This window comes from Haliaeetus albicilla, chromosome 8 (assembly GCF_947461875.1).
Source record: "Haliaeetus albicilla chromosome 8, bHalAlb1.1, whole genome shotgun sequence".
Taxonomy (NCBI): Eukaryota; Metazoa; Chordata; class Aves; order Accipitriformes; family Accipitridae; genus Haliaeetus; species Haliaeetus albicilla.
The window spans coordinates 28,072,286-28,094,091 of record NC_091490.1 but is presented as its reverse complement, the minus strand read 5'-3'; the positions used below and the strand labels follow the sequence as shown (position 1 = coordinate 28,094,091).

Genomic DNA, 21,806 nt, shown 5'->3' with positions numbered 1-21,806 from the left:
AATATAGCTAAAACTCAAAATATATACAGTAAATGTGCTTTGCAAAAACAGAAATTAGAGCTTTCAAATGTCAGCACTGTTGCTAGTCAACAGTTAACCCAAACCCAAATTATTCTGAAAGCATATTCATTATTGTTAGTTAGCCTTTTACACTTCGAGATTATTTTCAAGTTGTGACTGCTTATTCAGTGAAAGAGATCTAAGTGCAACATAGTTCTTACTGGAACAGATATAGAAATAACAATACCTGTGGGTACAAATTTCATACTAACTTTCACATTTAGATGCTATAAGCATATTATAGTTGCACATTTGTTTCCGCATGTAATATAGCTGTATAAACAGCTGATCCAAGCACATAAACAAAACTGAAATTCACAAGATATAATCATATCCATATCCCTTTCTCTATATAGTTTTTCTCTGATACACAAGCAATCAATAAATTGTTGGGACTCCATTAGAAAATGCTATCCTATCCTGGATGTCTCAATCCATTATTTCAAAGGAAAGTAGTATAGCTGTTACATATTTATTTTGTTGTTTTAAAATAAAAATCTCAAATACTTTTTATGTCTACTTTGTTTTTGTAAAACCAACAGGTCTCTTTACATCCATGTCTTTGGGATTTTCACTGCAAGGAAGAATCACAGGGTCAACAGATTACAACACAGGCAGTAATCTTTTTCTTTCTGTATATCCAGGGCATCAGATGTTGCTTAAAACTTCACGATTACTATTAAGGCTATGGGAAGCTGATTTATAGACATGGTAAATTGTCTTGCTTTCTGATGCAAAACCCCTAGTGTTTCTTTCTGCTAATTTTATACAGACCTTTAGACTGGGTCAAAATTACAAAGGCACAAACAATGAATAAAGTATACCTTCTCTCCTTTGGAACCTGGATCTCCTTTCAGGCCAGGCAAGCCAGGTGGACCCTAAATAAATCAAGGGAAGTAATGTTAAAATAAGTTTTAACATACTGCACAGATCATGTTTTCTTGAAATATTACTAAAGGCGGTGTAAGTCCAAGTACACAGTCATTCAGTGGTTGATGGTTGTGATTGATGGCATGTGATTTAGGGCCCAAAATAAAGTTGAAATGCATATTTAAAAAAGCATAATAATGTTACTGTAGCATTTAAATTACTTTATAATTAGAAATCTATAAAGTATTGTATGATTAGAAATCTGTGAAGCAGAGGGTGAACTAAATTCTTAAAGAGCACTGAAAGCATCCAGTGAAGCAAGTAATATTAAAAAAAATATTAAAATAATTTTTGGTTGATTAGCCTAATTTTGTTTGTGGTTACATTATATGCTTTCAATTATTACTTCTACCTTAATTCCTGTATCTTATTTTAGTTGCTTATTTTAGCCCTTTCTTTCATAAGAAGTGGAAAGTATCCTCTTAATTTGTTTTCTCCCAGTTTACTACAGCTTAGTAAGATTTTTGTGGAATATAAATCAAGTTGCTTATAATAACTGCTCCTCAATATTGTTTTGTTGGAGAATTACTTCATATTTTTTTTCAGCAAGGTGTTACCTTGGGATTATGGTTTCCTTGACTTGCCACCTGAGATTCCTGTATGACCGTGAATAATGCATTTAAATCTATATTTTCTAAATATTCAAGTCTTTTCTATTCAACATTGCCAGCTTAGTTAATGTGATCTAGGTGTGCTAGCTCCACTGACATGTACAAGCTTTATGGCCCTTCGTCACTTTTGTAAATGTGGTTAGTTACACAAATTACTTAGGTTTTGTAATACTAGTCTGGGCAATCCTAAATGCTTCTACGAACAGCCTTAGTCTCTTTGAACCTCCACTCCTCATTTGTTGGATAGGGATAATACCCCTACCTTACAGAGGTGTTAAACCAATACATTTTTAGGTACTTACATGCTTCATGTCATATGACCAACTCATAATTTTTAAATTGTATTTAGAAGCCATCCTTTCTGCAGCACAGTAAAGACATGTTACTTTACGAAACTGAGTAAGAAATGCTCTTCTAAGTTTCATCTGCAGTTGTCCCTAAACATTAGTCCATGCAGCTAGATTTCTGTAAACAGAAATATGCTAGGGCAGGAGACAGAGCTGTGAACAATGAACATAGGGTCGACAGAACCATTCTACAAGCCCTTCCACATTTCTGGGGTGGGCATGGGGAGGGGACAACCCAAAACACTGATTTTTTTTTTATAGGTGGTTCCAATGTAAGCTGATGCTTAGAGAATCTATTGGAAAACTCCATTGTAGTCTTGCTACCTGGGAAACCACTGTGGAGAATTAAACACATTCACATTGATAGGTCTTACTTTCTGAACATCCCGTGCAAAAACCACTGAATAATCTTGTTCTTATAACTTGACACAAGCTTCTTTTCCCTGACAGTGCTTTTTGATCTTTACTGGGATCATAAGAGCAATCCATTAAAGATACTGTTTTACCAATAGTAAAAAATACAGATGGATAGATGGCACAGAAAAAGGTTATATATGAAGCTTGTTAAAATCTCCTTGGTTTGTTCTTTCTCCAGCTTTTAAAAATTATTTTAATCCTTATGTATAATTTTAGAAGAATTTTGAGAGATTTGAGAAATCTGAGGTTCATAAGAATGGCAATGCTGGTTTTGTGTAATTTGTACAGAATGAGGTGAAAAATTTCAGGCCATGCAGTGCATATGCAAGCACAGAAAAGGCATTCATTTCTCAGAGGCTATTAATCTCACACTGAACATGTATGCATTAGGCATAGAGCTTCTAGGCTAAGTCAGTATCTCATCACTGCTGGTCTCCTGCTGGCAGTGGACATCTGTGAAGTTATGATATGCATACCAGTAATAAGTGACCTTTTCAGCCTGGCACAGAATCAAAAGTACCCTAACGCTTCATGTACAAAATATTATTCAGTGTGTATCCTTTCCATCTCTACTTCAGGTTATCATTAGATGCAAAAGCCTAGTCAAATACATAATTCATGAATGAAAAGTGAAATTTTTAAGCTTTTGGAATACAGAATCAGCCATTTTCACCTGCAGTGTGTTGTGCTCTACTGCAAATCTGCTTTCGTATTCTCCTGATAGCAATCTATTGTAGAGAGAGGGAGGGGAAGGAGGGAGACCTAACCTCAGCAACTTTTACATATAAACTTAAACTTTATTTTGGGTTTTAAGAAAGTAAAGTTGCAGCAAGGCATCTAAAAAAAGTTATTGTTGAGCTGACAGGAAGCCTGCGCATTTGGGAGTATATAGTTCATTAATACACTCAGCTTCAGGTTTGAATTGAATATTTAATCTCTCAAATGTTGGGAGAGAGATATTTTCAGGATGTATTTGGAGGCTTCTAGTGACTGACATGTGGGAAAGGGATGCTTATTATTGCTGAATAATTGTTCATTGTCTTTTAGATTTCAGCACAGAACTGTAACTGGGGAGACCAGTTTTCAGTTGTCTGATTTGTCCCCCATGCATTTTATTTGTAAATTGGGCACATAATTTAAAAACTATGGTGGTGGCCCCATCATAAACTTTGGGGAGAAGAGGTTTTTATTATGGGCTTAGCATAGGGGAGTCCTTTTCCTTGCAGCTTCTCATTCATTGTTCCCAACCTCTGACTTACAAGCAATATGTTATCCCTGAGACTTTAGACAAAATTAGAATGTTAAAATGAAGACAACAAAGAGCTATAGTGTAAGGTTTCCTCAGTACATTATTTGCTTATTATTGTTTTCTAAGGGACAGAGAAAAATGAAATTATATGTGGGAGCCTTCCTTTGCTTCCCTTGCTTTAATCATATTATTAACACATAGCAGAACTGTGGTATGCCCTAGATGCCCTAGAAACTGGGAGCTTGGTTCATTCAGACCATTTTAAACACTTTGGTCATGGATTATATTTCCTTGAACTGCCACAATGAACAACAGACATGATGCTGCTGTTCATTTTTATAAAACTGGCATGTTTTCTTCTTTGGTAGAAGTCCCTTTTTGGCCCTCCTTCTGATCTAATTTTTTCTTTCTCTAAGGAATAGACATGATCTAAACTTTTACCCTATGAATAATGTTTTCCTAAACTAGCAGTCATTAAAGTCAATGGATGTAAAAAATTTGCCACTGCTAAGGAAACAAAATGATTTAAGGTATTAAGCTTTGCTGATGTGGGGACAGAAGTAGATTTTTTTATTCTATTCAGGGGATTTCAAGGATTTGGTTTTATACTGCCTTATTCCACTTTTTACCTGTTATAACTCAGCAACATTCAGCAGAGCTGCCTATTAAAGTGGAGCAGTAAAATTAGAAGGCAGTTGTGTATCAGATTTTACCAGCACAGAAGAACTTTGTGCTAAGAACTGACTTGCACATTCATTGTTCTGTAAATGCACAGACACATTAATGATATATTTTAAAGGGTGTTTTTCTGTTCTGGCACTGAAAGGAAGGGTACTCACCAGAGGCCCAGGAGGGCCATCCTGACCTGGTGCTCCAGGTAGACCTTGTTCTCCCTAGAAAAAACATAAAGTTTGCTTTACCAGAGGATATACAAGAAATGCAACATTTAAAATATTATTATGTATTCCACTTACTTACCACAGGGCCAGGAATGCCCCGGAGACCCTCTGGGCCAGGTTTTCCTGCAGGTCCCTGTGGACCAACTGGACCCGTTTTTCCAGGAGCCCCTTCTGCACCAGGTTCACCCTAAGAAGAACATAAGCAACAGGTCAAAGAGGAAGAGCTGACTAAGCTTGGCACTGTAGGGATATACAAGTTGCAAAGTGAGAGCAAAGTTTCCTCACTCCATTTTCCAAAAGCTATTCTCAAACAGTGTTCTGCACAGGATGGTTTTCTGAACAAAATTTTGATAGCTTCACATAAAGATGGGGTGCCAGCAAAGCATACTCATTTTGCTTTTCCACAGGGGTGAGCTAAGTTGGGCCTGTACTGGTGAGAGTCCACCATGTACTCCATTATGTATTGCTACTAATTCTGGGTCTTAGTTTGGATTTTACAGTTTACCTATTATTACTTTGATAAGTTTCACACTCAGTGCATGATAAGCAATTTACTTTTAATTTATATACAGTTTACATTTCCATGCTCCTAAAAAAAATCTTGAATGTATTACCTTTGCACCTTTTTCACCTTGTCTGCCTTCAGCACCAGTTGCTCCAGGAGGTCCCTGTAAAACATGGAGACTGAGCTCATAATCTCAGTTTTCTAAAATATTACGAGTGAAAAAATTCCGAGAGTGCAATTTCCACTGTATTAATGAGTAGTAAATGCTAACAAAAGAACTTTAAATTTCCTTCTTGACACTTTATTCACAGGATAAAAATTCCAATGTCATATCAGCCATTTTTCCCTTCATAAAATTTTCTGGGTTTTTAGAATATCTAAAAGAATACACATTGTCTAACACTTCTGATATGATAAGGTTAAAAACAAAGAAATAGCTTGGAAAAAATTAAAACAGGATAGAAAAGGAAAAGAACAATACTAATTTACACATACAATAACAGTTTTAAGTTTGCTTTGCATTAGCTTGTATCTATTCACTATAGTTTAGTCACTGATTCCAAAAGGGCCTGTCATTCTACAGTGCACAGAATGGCATATACTTCTTTATTCTCTTAAGCAGGGGTTGGGCTCAGTGAGCCTTTTGATTACATTTGGACAGCCAAAAATTGATACATGCCTTAATATTATCCAGTAAATATGAAAAGGAAAAAAAAAATTGCATAACTAGAGATTGTAAGGAATGAAATAAAGACACTGACTACAAATAGCTCTTGGTATCAGGTTTCATGCTATTGCTCCACAAAAGCTCTGTTTAACTAAGAAGATAGAACTCGGTACTGCAGGAGGATGCACAGATGGGATAAGGTTCAGGTGAAGGCCACAAAACAGGAGTTGCAGTCATCTGGCAGCACTGTGACTACCTATTGCGGATGTCACCCATCTTTCATTTTCTTATGGTTTCAGTGAAAAATAAAAAGACATTTTTGTCCTCCAAGACAAAGGTTGATTTTCAGGTTAGGGAATTAATAGTCATAGCTTCAGTTATGAACAGAAGAAGTATCTAGAATCTAATGTACTCTCCTGAAAATGGTTCTCTTACATATACTTAGTTTAGAAAAGATGCGCTCAAGATAATAGACCAACTGTTTTCCTACAAGGTTAATTTTTAGCCTGGGAAATGTCTTTATTACAAGTAGCTATTTCTTGCCAACCAATAAGCAGCTTAAATCAAAAGGAAAGAAAAGTGACCATGATCAAATACAAGGTGATTTTCTGAATCTATAAAACTTACTTCCTAAGACTCATCTGTTCATTAATGCAACAAGCAGTTTGTTATGTAGAAATTAAAAAAATGTTCTAAGGATCAGCAACAAGAAAAATTCAACCATTTCCATTTTTTTACTGCTTTTACTACATAACAACAGCCAAAAAAATGAAGGCCCCTAAAAGTAAAGCACTAAAACACATTCTTAATCTTACAGACAAGAACTGTTCTTCCAGTCAAGCATCTACTGGTATGCTCTGTGAGCTCAGGGCTTTAGACCAGAGTTTGACCTAATAGCAATTTTTTATACTAGAGCTGAATTTAACCAAAACTTTTTATAGCCTGATGTATTTCACCATCCACTACTATTGGCACATACCTTGAGCAATTCCACTGGTTTTAAGTTAATTCCTGGAAATTTATACTAATTTTATAACTATTTACATAGAAGTATATTAAGATAATTCACCTGCTTCTGAAGTTAAGCTTTTTCCAGTTCAGGCTTTCCATCAAACATAATGCAAAATGAATTGAATTACCCACAGTAGACTTTGGTCATTTGTTGTGGGTATCAACAGGTTGTTCTCTTTGGTATTTTTAAGAGCTGTAAGTGGTAAAGGACTTAGTTTTAGCTTTCAAAATACAGAGAATCTAAAAAGTCCTGGGATGTGTGGTCCAATAGCTGACTTAAAACAGGAAGAATAATTCAAATCACTACTGTTCCAATAATAATCTCTGATGCATATACCCCTTTGTGTAGGTTGTAATTCACTGGGTGGATTGCAGTTTGCAGTGATAACAAGAAAAATGATGAGCAGGTATATAAATAAACCCAGGAACACTTTAGATGCAGGACTTTTTTTTCCCTTACATGAATTAATTTACATAGCCATTGTCTTTACTGCTTGAAAATTCCTTGCACTCAAGTTCCCATATGCATTATAATCTACCCTACCTAAGAAACTGAAAAGGGTTGAGTGTGGTAGTTTGTATTTGAGAAATATGGTCTCTGCATAATCTAGAAATGCAGCTGCAACATGAATTAGCAGGGCTAAAACCACTGTGATCGCTAAGTTACAAATACAATGAATCATGATTGCTAAACAAAGAGCGTGCATTTATTATCAAACAGTGCCAATGCTGCACCAAGCACAAAGCAGCTACATGAACTGCTTTTCTAACAGGCTGCGATTGCTGGCATGGCATAGATGCAATCTACATTTTTCTACAATTTCTCTACAGAGAAAGACTGATAATTATTATTTATCTTACCTTCCTATACTTGAGTTGTTGGAGTGTCTGGTAAATTTTAACTGACAGAAAAGATCTCAATAACAATAATTTTAAATTAATGCATCGCTCCCCACCCTTACCACCCCAGCTACCATGGTGATTTTTATGATCATTACACTTTAAGTTAGGACATACTGTCTGATACATTTTATGTAGAAATAAGAAGACAAAAGAACCCATACAGAAACAAACTTCCTCAATTTTTGTTACATGAACCTGTTGGACATTTTTGTCTGCTCTTCCATATTTCATTAAAATAATTTAAACTGTTGTTTATAGCTGTCATCTGACTAAAACCATGATTTCCAACACAGAAAACCATTACCGCACTTCATCAGTCTGTTAAGATATGAACCTGGTGTATTGTTAGGTGTTTTGTGCGTTTGCAATCAAGAGAGAAAATAAGCTTAATTTTTAAGTGGTGTGTGTACCCTGCTGAGGCAGCATGATGCTGTAGCCAAAATGGAAAAAAATCTCCTTCATAGAAACACTTCCTTTTTTTCTAAGTTATTCAACTTTTTATATAAAGGCAACTAACCAAATAAACTTTTGCTTCTCAAAATTTAGAGACTGGCTTTGCTGCAGTATCGACATCTGTTCTTTTATTGAAAGCGGGCAGTATGCCCTCCAGTTGAGAACAAAAATGTATATTAGTCTTGCACTTTAAATTCTAACATTTTTAGATTTATATATGGAGCCTTATGTGTATGTGATCTAGACATCTAACCGACTAATAAAGAAATCAGACAAACAGCAGAAAACAGCTGAAGAGCCTAGCACACTGAAAGTTTGAGGAACATAAGCAAGAAGTACTACCTGTATTGATTTTTATTGACTGTATACGTTATTTTTTTTAAGAATGAATGTCGTTTGATGGTGTCTCTTCCTCATACTATTTTTAACATTTATCAGATAGAAATCAATGAATTCAAACTAGAGATGCTACCCAGTACTCTGTGGCAAAACAAAACCAAAAAAAGTCCCAAAAGTATGTGTGAGGAATTAAGTTTCAGAAAATAATAGTAACAACATAGCTGTAGAGTGGTTCAGTCTTTGTATCTACATGTCCAGATAAGCAGGCTTTGGATCAGGAGGCCTTTTGAGATGTTCCATTTGTCACTGATCACAACTCGCTTATCTCCTACATTAGAAGGAGAAGCTGGAAAACATTACACCTCATCAGAAACACCGTCTTCACACAGTATGCTGTTGGTCAGTGCTGATGCTATTCTGAGCAACAGGAAAGCTATAGAGCTGAGAATTCTCACTGACAAGCCCACAGGAATTTGTGAACTCCTTGGTTGTCTTAGATTGCTCCAACAATAAAGTTAACTTTATAACGCAGTTTTTGTCTTCAGAACATTTAAGAACACTTCAGAAGCCACATCCTTCTGTGAGGTTAGCAAATTTCATTCTTCTCTTTTCTGCACATAGATAAATTCAGATGGCAATATTACAAATGTTTAACATGCATATAATGGAAAAAGGATTAGAAAAGGGGTTCCTAGTCTCAAAGCTGTACTAGTCTACTTGTCTGTTCAGCTTGGAGTGTAGTGTACATACATGTAATGCCTCAAGTTTTCCAAAGAACCTGGGCTGATTTCCATCAGTGGAGAACTTGTCAAGGGATTTGATGATGTGCTGATGAAGAGCAGCCATTCTCAAATCAAACAGAACTGGTAAGGCTAGAATTGGGTCCTGGGTAGCTGAGAAGTCAAGTCAGTGATCTGCTGTGGACTACCTCTACCAAAAAGCCTATTGTGCTGGATATTTTTATAAAAGTAAAGTAAATATGACAGCTGATGAAGTGGTAGCCATTGTGTCTAGCCTCTGAGGTCTTGATCTGGCAAGATGCTTAAAAGGGCACTGAAATCTGCAAACTGAAACAAATGTATGTGTCCTACCAAGCTTGTGTGCTGTGTTGAATCAGGAATACTAGGAAAGTTGATCAATTTTTCAAGCAGCTATAACAGATTTCTTTAAATAGTGTAAGTTTACTTTAAAAGATCTTTCATTTTGTCCTGGTTTCAGCTGGGATAGAGTTAACTGTCTTCCTAGTAGCTGGTACAGTGCTATGTTTTGAGTTCAGTATGTGAAGAATGTTGATAACACTGATGTTTTCAGTTGTTGCTAAGTAGTGTTTAGACTATAGTCAAGGATTTTTCAGCTTCTCATGCCCAGCCAGCGAGAAAGCTGGAGGGGCACAAGAAGTTGGCACAGGACAGAGCCAGGGCAGCTGACCCAAAGTGGCCAACAGTGTATTCCATACCATGGGACATCCCATCTAGTATAGGAACTGGGGGGAGTGGGGGCAGGGAATTGCTGGTGGGTGACTAGCTGGGTGTCGGTCGGCGGGTGGTGAGCAACTGCATGGCGCATCATTTGTACATTCCAATCCTTTTATTATTGCTGTTGTCATTTTATTAGTGTTATCATTATCATTATTAGTTTCTTCTTTTCTGTTCTATTAAACCGTTCTTATCTCAACCCACGAGTTTTACTTTTTTTCCCGATTTTCTCCCCCATCCCACTGGGTGGGGGGGGAGTGAGTGAGCGGCTGCGTGGTGCTTAGTTGCTGGCTGGGGTTAAACCATGACACATTTGCATCATAAGGGTTTGATGACAACATAAAAATATAATTTTTAGAAACACTATATTTAACTGCTGCTGAGCATTCTTCAGAAAGATGATACAAAACTGTTAGCATTGGCTGGCTAGAATGCTAACTTTAGCACTAAAATACTGTAGTTTAATTGCTCAAGTTTTTCCATCTGTATTTATGAAAGAACATACATCTATAAAAAATGCATATTATGCAATTGATGTTGCATAATGATATTTCTGTTTGACTTCAATAACAGTTATGACATGCTTTTACTTCTACACTACTCTTATTCACATTCTGCTATCGCTTCTACACTACTCTTATTCACATTCTGCTATCGATATTCCATTAGCTGACTATTTCTGCTAAGAAAGAGTAGGAAATGCTTCTGACTACATTCCTTTTATTTTAGAACTATTTTGGGCAGTTATCAAGTATAAGACAACTTTTTTAAATCAAGGGAAATATGTTTTCCCCAAATAGTTCCAACATGTAGTCCTAAATTTTTATCATTACTATCATCTGTTATTAAAAGTTATAAACCAAGATAGAATTTGTATGGAATAAAAACCTGTCTTGACTATCTAAGTAAAGCAAGGTATATTTATATTCTTGTATATAGGAAATATTGAGCATAGTCTTTTACTTCGTTGACAAGATACTCTTTAAAAGAATCACTATTTTTTTAAATTCATTACAGGGCATTTTATCATTTAATTAAAAAATAGAGTTTAGTCAATACTAAACAAGTCCCTGAAAGTCTGATCCAATGAATATGTATTTTTAAATCAGCAGTTGGTGTTTTGGGCATTGATCCTCTCTTGCATTGAACTAGAGAATCTGGCCTTCCATTTGTTAATGATAAAATCACTTTGGCTATATGTTTCCCTTGATAGATTGCATAGCTCTAATATTCTAAACAGTATGTGCACAAATCCATGCTAGATTTGCACACATGACTACTTGCACCATAACTACATTGATGTATAAAGCCTTCTGAGCACGCATTTATCCGATCTGGTACACACACAGATCATTTCAGAAGTCAGGATCTGTAAAATATTAATTATGATTTAATGAAAAGAAAAAAAAATCAAAATATATGTAATCACTTTGAGAGACTTTATCAATGAACATGTCACAAGGTTTGCCCTTCATAGATTATTGTTTTGGCCTATAAATATATATATTTAATCTAGTCATTCATCTGAACATAGGATTTTGTTCCGAAGATACACTGGTCTCTCCCTTATAAAACTGAAAGTATCTGTGGTATTAGGACTTTCTGAACGACAGTGCTGGAAATATTTTTTGGAAGAGCGATTGTTAGGTCTGAAAAGTAATATATTAATTAGGATACACATTTTGTGGATGCTTTAATGATCCATTTTTGTTTCATCCATAGATTTAACCTTTTATTTTGATTTAGACTTGAGCTAAGTGGTCACTAGCATGCTAGTCAATTTTACCTCTTCAGAGTAGGAATCTGGAACAGGCTTATTGTTCTGACATGTACTTCCTAAGTGGTATTTCTTAAAAGAAATTCACCATGCTGCTTGTCCGTTGAGACCCTTGCTCAGTCTGCGAGGCTCTGGTACTTTAGAGCACCACAGTAAAACAGTTTTGGTATTCGCTTATCTCACCAACTAGTAGTAATCCTGTTACTGTTATCCATCAATAACTAGGAAAAATAGTTTATTCTTGGCCTTCACTTGATAGTTGGATGTCACTAGTAAGTATGTATCTGTAGCTGAAGTCTCTTAGATCCAATGGGAAAACTGTATTTATGTCCATGTCTTTCACTAGAATTTGCTTCCCAGGGAAAGCTGGGGAAACCTCTTTGTAACCGGCAATACTAAATACAGATTGCTCAAAACTCTGCAACTTGGTAATAAACATAATTTCAGAAGACTGGACAGTGAAACTGAGTTCAGGTTGGTTCCAAAATAGAGGGTAAGAGGGAGTGAAAATGAGTAACACAATAAATAAGGAGACTGTACAGTTGATGAGTTCAAGGACTACATTTAAAAGTATGTATCCTGGGCTCTGCCAGCTTGTTGTTTCAGAGACAGAAAAACAAAAATCAGAGTGGAATGTGGCTTTCTAGTAGTATAGCCAGAGCTGCACCTCCATAGGCAGCAGTATTACTGCTGAAATGGTATGTCCTTCTTAATCCAGATGAAAGGGCACTTGTTAGGGCTTTTTGCTGAAATTTATTCTACCATACAACTGATGAAAACTAGCAAATAACATTTTTTTGTGTTCATTCTGCCAGCAAAGTATGAAGCTTTCAATCCTTCACTGTTTCCCTCTGGTATTACATCAATACAATAGACTCTTCACAAGCTTGAGACATTCAGGTACTAAGGTAATGTAGAATCTGATTCTACAAAATGTTTTCTTCAGCATTCAGGAATGGGATTACTTGGCAATATTTAGCCATACATTTTCCCTAAATTGGAAATGTGTCAAACCACAGGTGATGTGGTATTTGTGTTTCTAAAGTGTTTTTTGTCTAGGTACAAATCAGATGCAATATATCCCATCTCTTAGGAATGAGCTACTGCCTTTCTATATAATAAAGTAGGAAGTTCTAATTTGATGTCAAACATACTAATTGCTAATATTCAATTGAGCCGTATCTCAGTTCTAGTGATAAGGTTGCTAATGCTACCGTAATCATTTACAGTATTATAAATGTTTTGCAAGCTGGTGGAGCAAATAGATTATTCACTCAAGCCTATCATATAGAGCAATTTAACACATTTTGTTAAATAGCTCTTAGCTTATGTTTAATGATGCCCCCTCCCTTGTTTTTTACAGTGTAAAAACCACACCTAATTTCTCTCTGAAGCAGATCTAAAGGTTGATGCATCTACTACACTTCTGTAAGTATAACATTATTTACTGGTTTTGATTAGCTATATTTGAAAAGCCTGTGAAGCTTCAAACACTTTAGAAATAATGGAATGGCTTCGTAAGTTACAGAAATGTCTGCTTGTTAATTTTGTATGCAGAGGGGATGACACAGGTTTGCACAAAAGCTGCATTGAAATTATTTCATTTCAGAGGCTAAGGACACCAAAGCAGACACACTCTTCCTGCTCCCTGCCAGCAGTCCTGTGCCTAAGGATGATGTCTTGTATTACTCTCATAATCACTCACTCCTATTAGCAGACTAATCCAGCAGACACTGAATTCACTTGGGTGAAAAGAAAAAGTGCATTTATAGATAAGTAATACATTCTTCCCTCTGTATTTTTGTTCCTATGTTCCATGTAACTCACGTTAAAGGGTTGCCCTGCTGTTTCTATTTTTTCATTTCTCCCATTACATTAAAGAAACTTCAAACATCAATATATGAGTGTCACAACATGGAAAACGAGTAGCTGAAGTTCTCTAGAACACAGTGTCTCAGAAAGAGATATGTACAAGAGAAAATGAGAAATTACTTACTCTTTTTCCAGGTGGACCAGGTGGGCCAGCTTCACCTGAAGGACCTGGTGGACCCTGCAATGGAAAATGATACACTCAGTGGTAACAAAGTATAAGGTTATTATCTTTATTAAATGCAACAAACATCTGCAATATGTTGGCCCCTTTCAATGGACAGCAAATAAGTACCATAAATGCACACAGAGAAGTATACCTGCTTATTCAACAAATCCTTTCTTAGGGTGGTGGTTTGAAATTTTTAACAGCTTTTGTTACTGTACAAAATGCAATGATTTTTTTTTCTCTTCCTGTTTGCAACAAAACATTTCAAACCCGAAAGTGGCTGCACAGAAGTAACATATGGTCTTAGCCTACTGTCTTAACTCCATTAAGAAGTTTCTTGCTTTCTCAGGTGCTGTAGTTGTTACTTTTGCTAAAATTTTTCACTAACATCTGTGAGTTAGCTACCATGGGTGGCTTTGTCTTGAAAAATCTTTTGTGCACTAATAGCCATTTGGCTACTCCATCTTGGTAAGCTGCGATACTCAAATATTTCAGGGTTACTGAACAGCTTTTCTTCAGGAACACAACACTCTAAAAGTACTTACTGTTAAGTAAGACATACAGATACTAATTTCCTGAAGTCTGCAGGTAAGCCCCAGTTTATAATTTACTTCTAACCATATGTTCAATGTACTAGCATTTTTTATTTTCACACTGTACTATATAGGATAATTCCCTGATAATCAGAACTTACAAAGCTAGAAAGAGACTTTCCAAAATGGAAACCCTATCTTTTTCCAATAAAAAAAATTAAATTAATGATGTTTTAATATACCAATCTACAGAAATACAAGAACTTCGATGCTTAATATGGGTATTGCTCAGATACTTCTTAACCTTGAAGCAGAAACATCAAGATTTTGCTTCACGTCATCAGGTCAGCTAATGAAGATTATTTGGCTGCAGCATTCCTTTCTTATGCTCAGAGTTGCTCTATTTTTAGTGGTCCTCAGCAGCTCCAGCACAAATCCTTAACACATCATTTGTTTCTACTTCTAAAAGAAATTGAGCTCTTGCTTCTGATTGTTACTATAATATAGGCAGTTCTATCTCTTCAAGGAAATAAATAGATATTTTCAGTATAATAGAAAAAGCATTCACTTAGAAAATGTTTTTAAGAGCATGAATGTATAGAAACCACTGATTCAGCAAAAGATATTTTCTTAGCATAGGAGAGAACATGTAGCTAAAATAAAATGATAGAAACAACTCACAGGTTGACCAGGATCACCATCTTCACCCTTTTCTCCACCAACGCCATCTTGACCCTACAGAATTCATGGGAAAATGAACAAAACAGAGAATTCAGCTAAATTAAGTAACTTAGTTTCATATATGAATATAAGAGCACTATTTTTCTACAGAGCATTTTCCTAAGGATGCTAGTTTTCAAAACTTTTTAAAGATTTCTAAACCTTTTTTAAGCCTTAAAAAATATATGAACAGAAAAGCAACAGAGCTTACAGGCAAGACCTTGTCCCCAGACAAGGATGAGGCAGGGTTAATTAGGATTTAGTGCAAACCAAGTCTAGGACCTAAAAGTGGTTTTTAAGTATACTTACAGCTGGACCAGGTTCCCCAGGGGGACCAGGATCTCCAGGAAAACCAACTGGGCCCTAGATAAATCAGGAAAAAAACAAGGAACATGTCATCCATTGACGAGCAGGTAGCAATCATCACAAATATTTTATGAAGCATATAATTAATTTAGTTCAAATGTAGCAAATTAATACAGTTCTGTATATAGCACAACTTCAGCAGTAGTTCACAGTGCTTTGTGTTAAAATTATTAAGCTCACTTACTGGGTTACCCTTAGGCCCATCATCACCTGGAGGTCCTTTAGCACCTGGTGGTCCAGCTGCTCCAGGTGGACCAGCCTCACCTTTTTCTCCCCTTTCACCTTTTGGACCCTGTAGTGAACATATGAACACAAAAATATCATCTGGAAATTGAATGGCTAAAAAATGATTACAATGGCAAAACTGTTTTCAGACCTGGGCAATGTTACTCGTCAATAAATGCTGGCATGTGAATGGGATATTAGGACCTCAGCCTCAGATTGGAAAACCTGTGAATCTCAGGTCAAGTGCCAACATCCGCACCCAGTCTGCATCAATGAACTGTCTTCAGAGAGAAAAACATGCATGTCAAAGTTAATACTTTTGGAAAAAAAATAGGTAGTCTCTTAGGAAGTCTTCAGCTTTGTCCTCTAGCTGTTAGTACAAGATGTGGCTATAATTATATGGAAACAAATTGCATTTTAAAGGTATAACTTCTTCACTGAAAATTTAAAGGAAACAAACACAAGTAATCTGATTAAATGCTTTCTAAAGTAAACACTACCAGATAACCTTAGTTCACAGTAATAAAAGTTAGTAAGACAAAACCAAAATACTCACAGATGTTCCAGATTCTCCAGGAGGTCCAGGGTTACCAGCTTCTCCAGGTTCACCCTGTAAATGCATGAGGATAAATTGATGAGTCATTAGGGAGAATATTTCTATGAATTTACTTCTGTTGCTAATGTTATTACATATTCTTCTCATGCTTATTAATGTAAACAGCTTAAAAGAACTGTCTTTTCTTGGATCTACCTAAAGGGGGTTGAGTTACATATGGTTTTGCAGAACTGGAATCTGAAATTTTAAGAGTGAATATATCAAACTAAGCTTTTTGTGAGTCAGGGAGACTAACCTTTCCTTTGGGCTTTGGAAGATCTTCCCCTTTATTATCGCATATATTGCAAATTTCCTGTTTGTCATCTTTCTTTCTAGTCACAGAAAAGCCAAAGAAATATACTGACTGTATATTTTTTTCTCTAGAAGATACATTTTGCCTGGAAGCAAGTTTCTACAAGTAAGAGAATACTAATTGGAAATGAATGTCAATGCAGTGAAGGCATTATTGCTATAGTTACTGTTAGAATAAAAAATTATATAAAGAAAAACATAAGGATAAAATAATAGCATAACAGTTAGTAAAACTTTCACCACAGGCCACAAAGGTATACACTATGTATTTACTGGTGATGGAAATTGTTTACTAAAGCAGATGGCTTTGAAGGATACACCATATGAAGAAAATCTGTGCAAGTCAAAGATTATACACTATTAAATGAACGTTTAAGTTAATTCAGTCTCTTTTTGAGCTAATACACAGCATTAGCTCAAGGACTGTCTTTGCAATTGCTAATTTTGAAGTTTAGTTATGACTGATTATTTTCTAGCTCAGTGGTCTGATAAATAAACCTTTATAGAAAACTACTCTGTTAGTAGAATATTTAGCTATTAGCATCACAGACACACAGATCTGTGAAAGGATAACAGAATCTGCTTTGTGATTGTCATGGAGTGCTGAGATAAGAACTATGTATTTTTATTCCAAAGGATTTCTCAATGTAACTGCTAATGGGGGGATTTTTTTCCCCCCATATATCTTCTTTTTCCAAACCAAATGAACCTTGCCAATAATTATGCCTATAAAGAAGAGTACTTCAGTGCTGAAAATGCATTCCACCCAATCCCCTCTACTGAACTCAACACAGGTTTGGAATAAATTTGTGTATCCTTAATACCCTGTATGACCTGCACGCCACTCTTAATTCCATGACAATTCAATTAATACAACATGCATGCCTGTCATTTCCACGTGGATAGTATAAAAGTATAAATCATAAACTACGAATTTTCAACAAATGTTATGGTGTAGATACTGAACTTTTTTGTCGTAGAAGCTAATGGCAGCATGGTGACCTCACTGGGACCAGAATTTGGCCCAATATAAATATTACGTCAGATGAATGGAAGAAGATTGGAGTACCCAACTGAATTCCAGAATAGGATAATTAACAGATAACCACAATTTTAGGAGCAATATTAAGATGTCCTTTAGAAAGGACACTTTTAAAGGGTGAGTTTGCCTTTAGAAACTGTGGGATGTTTTATTAGACATACTTAAACTTGCAGTAATCTTAAAAATTAATGATCCCTTTTAGTACTTTAATATTCATTTGCTTCTGTGATACAGCATTCATTGTTTAAAAAAGAAAATCTACTGGATTCTTAAGGTCAATAAGAATTAAGTATGTTTTCTAGGAAAATTCATAATCTTCATTTCCTTATCCTTTGCATGGGGTTTACTAAATCTGCAGCATCATTAGTATTGGTTTTTTGTCCATGTCTACTATCAATCAAATTAGATTTTTGTAGCAACAGAGAATGAGGTCTGGAATTAGCAAACAAATTGATGTTATTCAAGTTAGTAGATATATTAAATCTAACAGAGTCCACAATATAGACCCTTTCAACAGGTGTCCCCATTGCAGGACTAACTAACTGAGTGACATAAGAGCGCTAATTGTGCCAAGTCTTGCCTGACAAGCAAGTATAATCCCCTTCTAAGCTTCTCAGAGAGCAAGTTCTTCTTCTGTCTTTCTGCCAAATGATATTGTAATTTATGATGATTCACGTTTGATTTGTAATCCACTCTTTACCCTTCCCATTGACAAACACATCTTCATTTTATGATATCATGCAACAAGAGAAAAGAGTCTTTCTCTGCTATAGTGACCTATATTTGGGGACAGTGTGAGAACACTGTCCTGGGATCTCAGGGGTCCCTGCTATAGCACACATATTGAAACTGGCAGATGCAGGCAGCCTATATGAGCTCTGTGCAACTCCCCAATAAGCAGCAGTGTGGAAGATGGCAAAATTGGAAGGGCTAGAAAATGTCAAGATGCTCCCCTTAAAGGGCATCTGTGAAAGATGAGACCTGTTAATGTGTCATCTCACATTAATACTTCTAAATCATTGCTCTATTAAAAAATGTGACTCTTCCCTGTATGCAGTCGTGTTTTTTCTGACACTGATTTTTATATTCCAACTATTAGGTACTATGAAAGGTTGCACTTGTTTTAGACAGCTGTTAAAGGACTTAAACAATGTTTTGACAGAGAAAATTGTAGCTGATATATATTTATAGAGTGCATATTTATAGCTACCAAAAGCTGTGCAATCTGTAGGTTATTGTTTGCCTTTGTATTTCTTTGCACTTTTGGTAAGGATGGTATTAATTCAAAATCTGGTGCACCTTCTCCATGGGAAATAGCTCATATTCTTTTGAGAAATAGATTTATAATCTAATGATAGATTTATTCCACCTCTGGAATATTTTTCCTCTTTTGTTATCAGGTCAGATCTTTTAAAAGTTAGTGTGGTCTTTCTTAGGCAAAGCGTTCCTCTGACAGAATTTCAACAGGCAAAGACAGACATTCTAAACTACAAAGAATCATGTCATTTCATGGACATGTTTAATTCTGAAAACCTCCTTCGATTAAGCAAGTAGAATGATTTCTATCAGGCTAAGGACAGTAGTTTAAAAGTCCTTTGTTTTCCTTATTATTACTGGTTCTAGAGAACTGTCCATACAAAGCCCAGACAGATAGTGGATGGAAGGCTGCCACCTTTTGGTTAAATTCTACGACGTGGTGATTTATTTTGCAAGAATGAGAAGCAACTTTGCAACTGACTGCGTTGTGAAAAGGATTCAATTACGCTTTTGCTCCTTTTTGCCATCCTCACAAAATAGAAAAAAGAAAGAGAAAAATTGTCACTCTAGAAGACAATCCCTTTTCACATAGGTATGCATATGTGACTGTGTTATATATATTATGTCTCTGTGGAGGGCTAAATTTAATCAAGAGGGAAATTCTAAAGCTGTGCTATATTTCCTGGGAGGGCTTACATTTACAAGCATGTTAGAGAGATGGAGAAGGATGAGAAGAGATCACAGTCAGTGAAGTCATGTAAAGTTATTAAAAGTAATTTGTTAGGACAGATAGTCAGCATAAACTGTCATAGACACAACTTGATTAAGTACCGTAGCAATTGTCTGCACGCAGGTGTGTAGAAAAATGATATGCACACATAAAGATGCCTGTACAAATTTATCAGACATGTTTTTAAACTTAAGGCCAGAATACTCAATTGCTTTTGTCCTCTCACTTCCATCTGCAGTATAAATCAATGACAGATTAAGCATGTAAGCTATTGATTTCACTTGTTTACTGTGTTGGACTCCTTATTACTGTATTACTTTTAAATTATTTTAGAATTATATAATAGGAAGGAGTATAAACCCAGATGAGTGTAGTGGTTTTCTAACATCGGACTCTTTCATACAGTAAAACAGATCTAAACTCTGAGAGGTTACAGAAAGAATGCTTTGCTTAGGTTCTGCAGACATTCATTTGCATTACTTATTGACTCTGCCAGTTTAACACATGCTGTGAAGGGGAGGAAGGGTGGAAGAATGGCACAGTACTCAGTGCAGTTATCACAGATTAACCTAAATTGGAAAGGCAAATTTATTTTATTAGGCTTTGTGGAAGAGAAGTGTGAGGTTAATGTTACATGTTCTGTTTCCTGTCTGTGTTGTAAATTCTTATGTAACATAAAACATATAAGGTCCAGTTTTGATAAGTCGCGAGCAGCTTACTGGGTATTTCGAATATCTGCGTGTTAGGCCTTTGATATTAAATTAGAGATAAGCATGTGTTGGTACATTTTGTTTTTCCACTTTTTCTTAATTATAAGCACAACAAAGAGAATAATCTCTGGGTGGAAGCTGGATTTAAGTGGTTCTAGTTGAGTGTAAGTCTCAGGACTTCTAGACTACTCCATGGAGGCTATAGGCATTAATAATGCAAGGCTACATGCACATTTGTACTGCAGATGTCTTTGAACATTTAGGCCTTTTTGTGTACAGCAGAGGAAACAACAAGCTAGTTAAAAATTCATGGCACTAAGTGTGACAAAAATTGTTTATAATTTGCCAGAAGGGGGCTTTGAAACCCCAGTATTAATGGCAAAATACCTCCTAGTTTAACTATTCAAATATGAAAGTGAGCAAATCTATTTCACTCCCCAACAGTGACAGGGAGGATGCCAAAATGTTTTTCAACACTCTACAATCAGCACTGCATTGCACTATCTGTAGTATGAGATGTCTTTCCTGAAAGGGATGTGTGCTGATGTAATAAGAAAAACATTGGGGAAAAAATGTGTGAGAAGAAAGGAAAAGCGAAAATGCATGTTTTGTTTAAAAGCATGAACTGTCCTCCTATTGTGGGAACTCTTCCTGACAAAAAAACTCTTTATGATTTCTAAGCTTGCAGAACTCATTAAATGGAATTGAAATTAAGAAGGAAGGTATCCTAACTAGGAAAAAACCTGGCATGTATTAAAACTTGAGGAGGAGGAAAGTAATTAGAATAAATAAAAACTTCCAAAATAATATACTTGGAAGCTTCTCTGTGTGAATGCAGAGAATATGGGAAATAAGAAAGAGGAAATAAAAATGACAATTGGTGATAAACAGTCTGAATTTCATGTTCTTGAATTAAATTTGGTGGGCTGATTACCACAAATAGAGATTCTAAATCACATAGAAGAGTCACAGGGAGAAACAAAGGAGTAAGGAGTTCAATATAAGTCAATGTTTTTACAAAATGACTGGAATATAATTTGATCACGAGACAGTAAAAATTAAAGACGTGATTGAAACCAATGGCAAAATTCCTGTTGAACTTCAGGGGGCCACAACAGTATACAAGGTGGGTTTTTTTTAAAGCAGTGAATATAAGGGGTGCTACCCTGGATGTAGTCTTCTCATAATAAACATTTTTCTCAGTACCCTAATCATCACAGGAAGAATTTTTCTCCCCACAGTGCCCATTTTTTTTCCTCTGTATTCCACTGACATACAGACTCTCCTTTTCCAATAACTTTTTCGCCATCTCTACCAACTTTTACATTCAGACACGTTTTTGGTACTCTTCCCAGAGAGAAAAACCTGCAGCTCTTCATGAGGCCAGGCTCTCTTTTAAGATAGGCTGGAGGATCAATGTCACAAACTTGGGAGATTAGAGGGAATATCCTTGTTGATAATGCAGTCAAGCAGGACTGCATTACATTTTGTATGTCTTATGCAATTTTGGGTAAAAAAGATTGAAGACACAATAATGCCACTGCTACCACGAGGTGAGTTGATGCTCAGAGCCACATCCTGAGAAACAGGGAATGCAATGAAGCACTGTCAGCTAAAGACATGACAGTGCTACCA

The 21,806-nt window shown here is 35.9% G+C and overlaps 1 protein-coding gene across 7 annotated transcripts in view; it reads right to left on the bottom strand.

Annotated features, from left to right (window-relative positions):
* COL11A1 (collagen type XI alpha 1 chain) overlaps positions 1-21,806 on the bottom strand; it is a 164,824-nt gene that overhangs the window by 9,735 nt on the left and 133,283 nt on the right. For all 7 annotated transcript variants that reach the window (XM_069789477.1, XM_069789480.1, XM_069789478.1 and 4 more), the window contains 9 exons: positions 16,082-16,135; positions 15,485-15,592; positions 15,244-15,297; positions 14,896-14,949; positions 13,640-13,693; positions 5,128-5,181; positions 4,593-4,700; positions 4,454-4,507; positions 885-938 (listed from right to left, as the gene is read on the bottom strand). In XM_069789477.1, the coding sequence (XP_069645578.1) occupies positions 885-938; positions 4,454-4,507; positions 4,593-4,700; positions 5,128-5,181; positions 13,640-13,693; positions 14,896-14,949; positions 15,244-15,297; positions 15,485-15,592; positions 16,082-16,135 (594 nt within the window). The remainder of the gene's footprint in view (positions 1-884; positions 939-4,453; positions 4,508-4,592; positions 4,701-5,127; positions 5,182-13,639; positions 13,694-14,895; positions 14,950-15,243; positions 15,298-15,484; positions 15,593-16,081; positions 16,136-21,806) is intronic.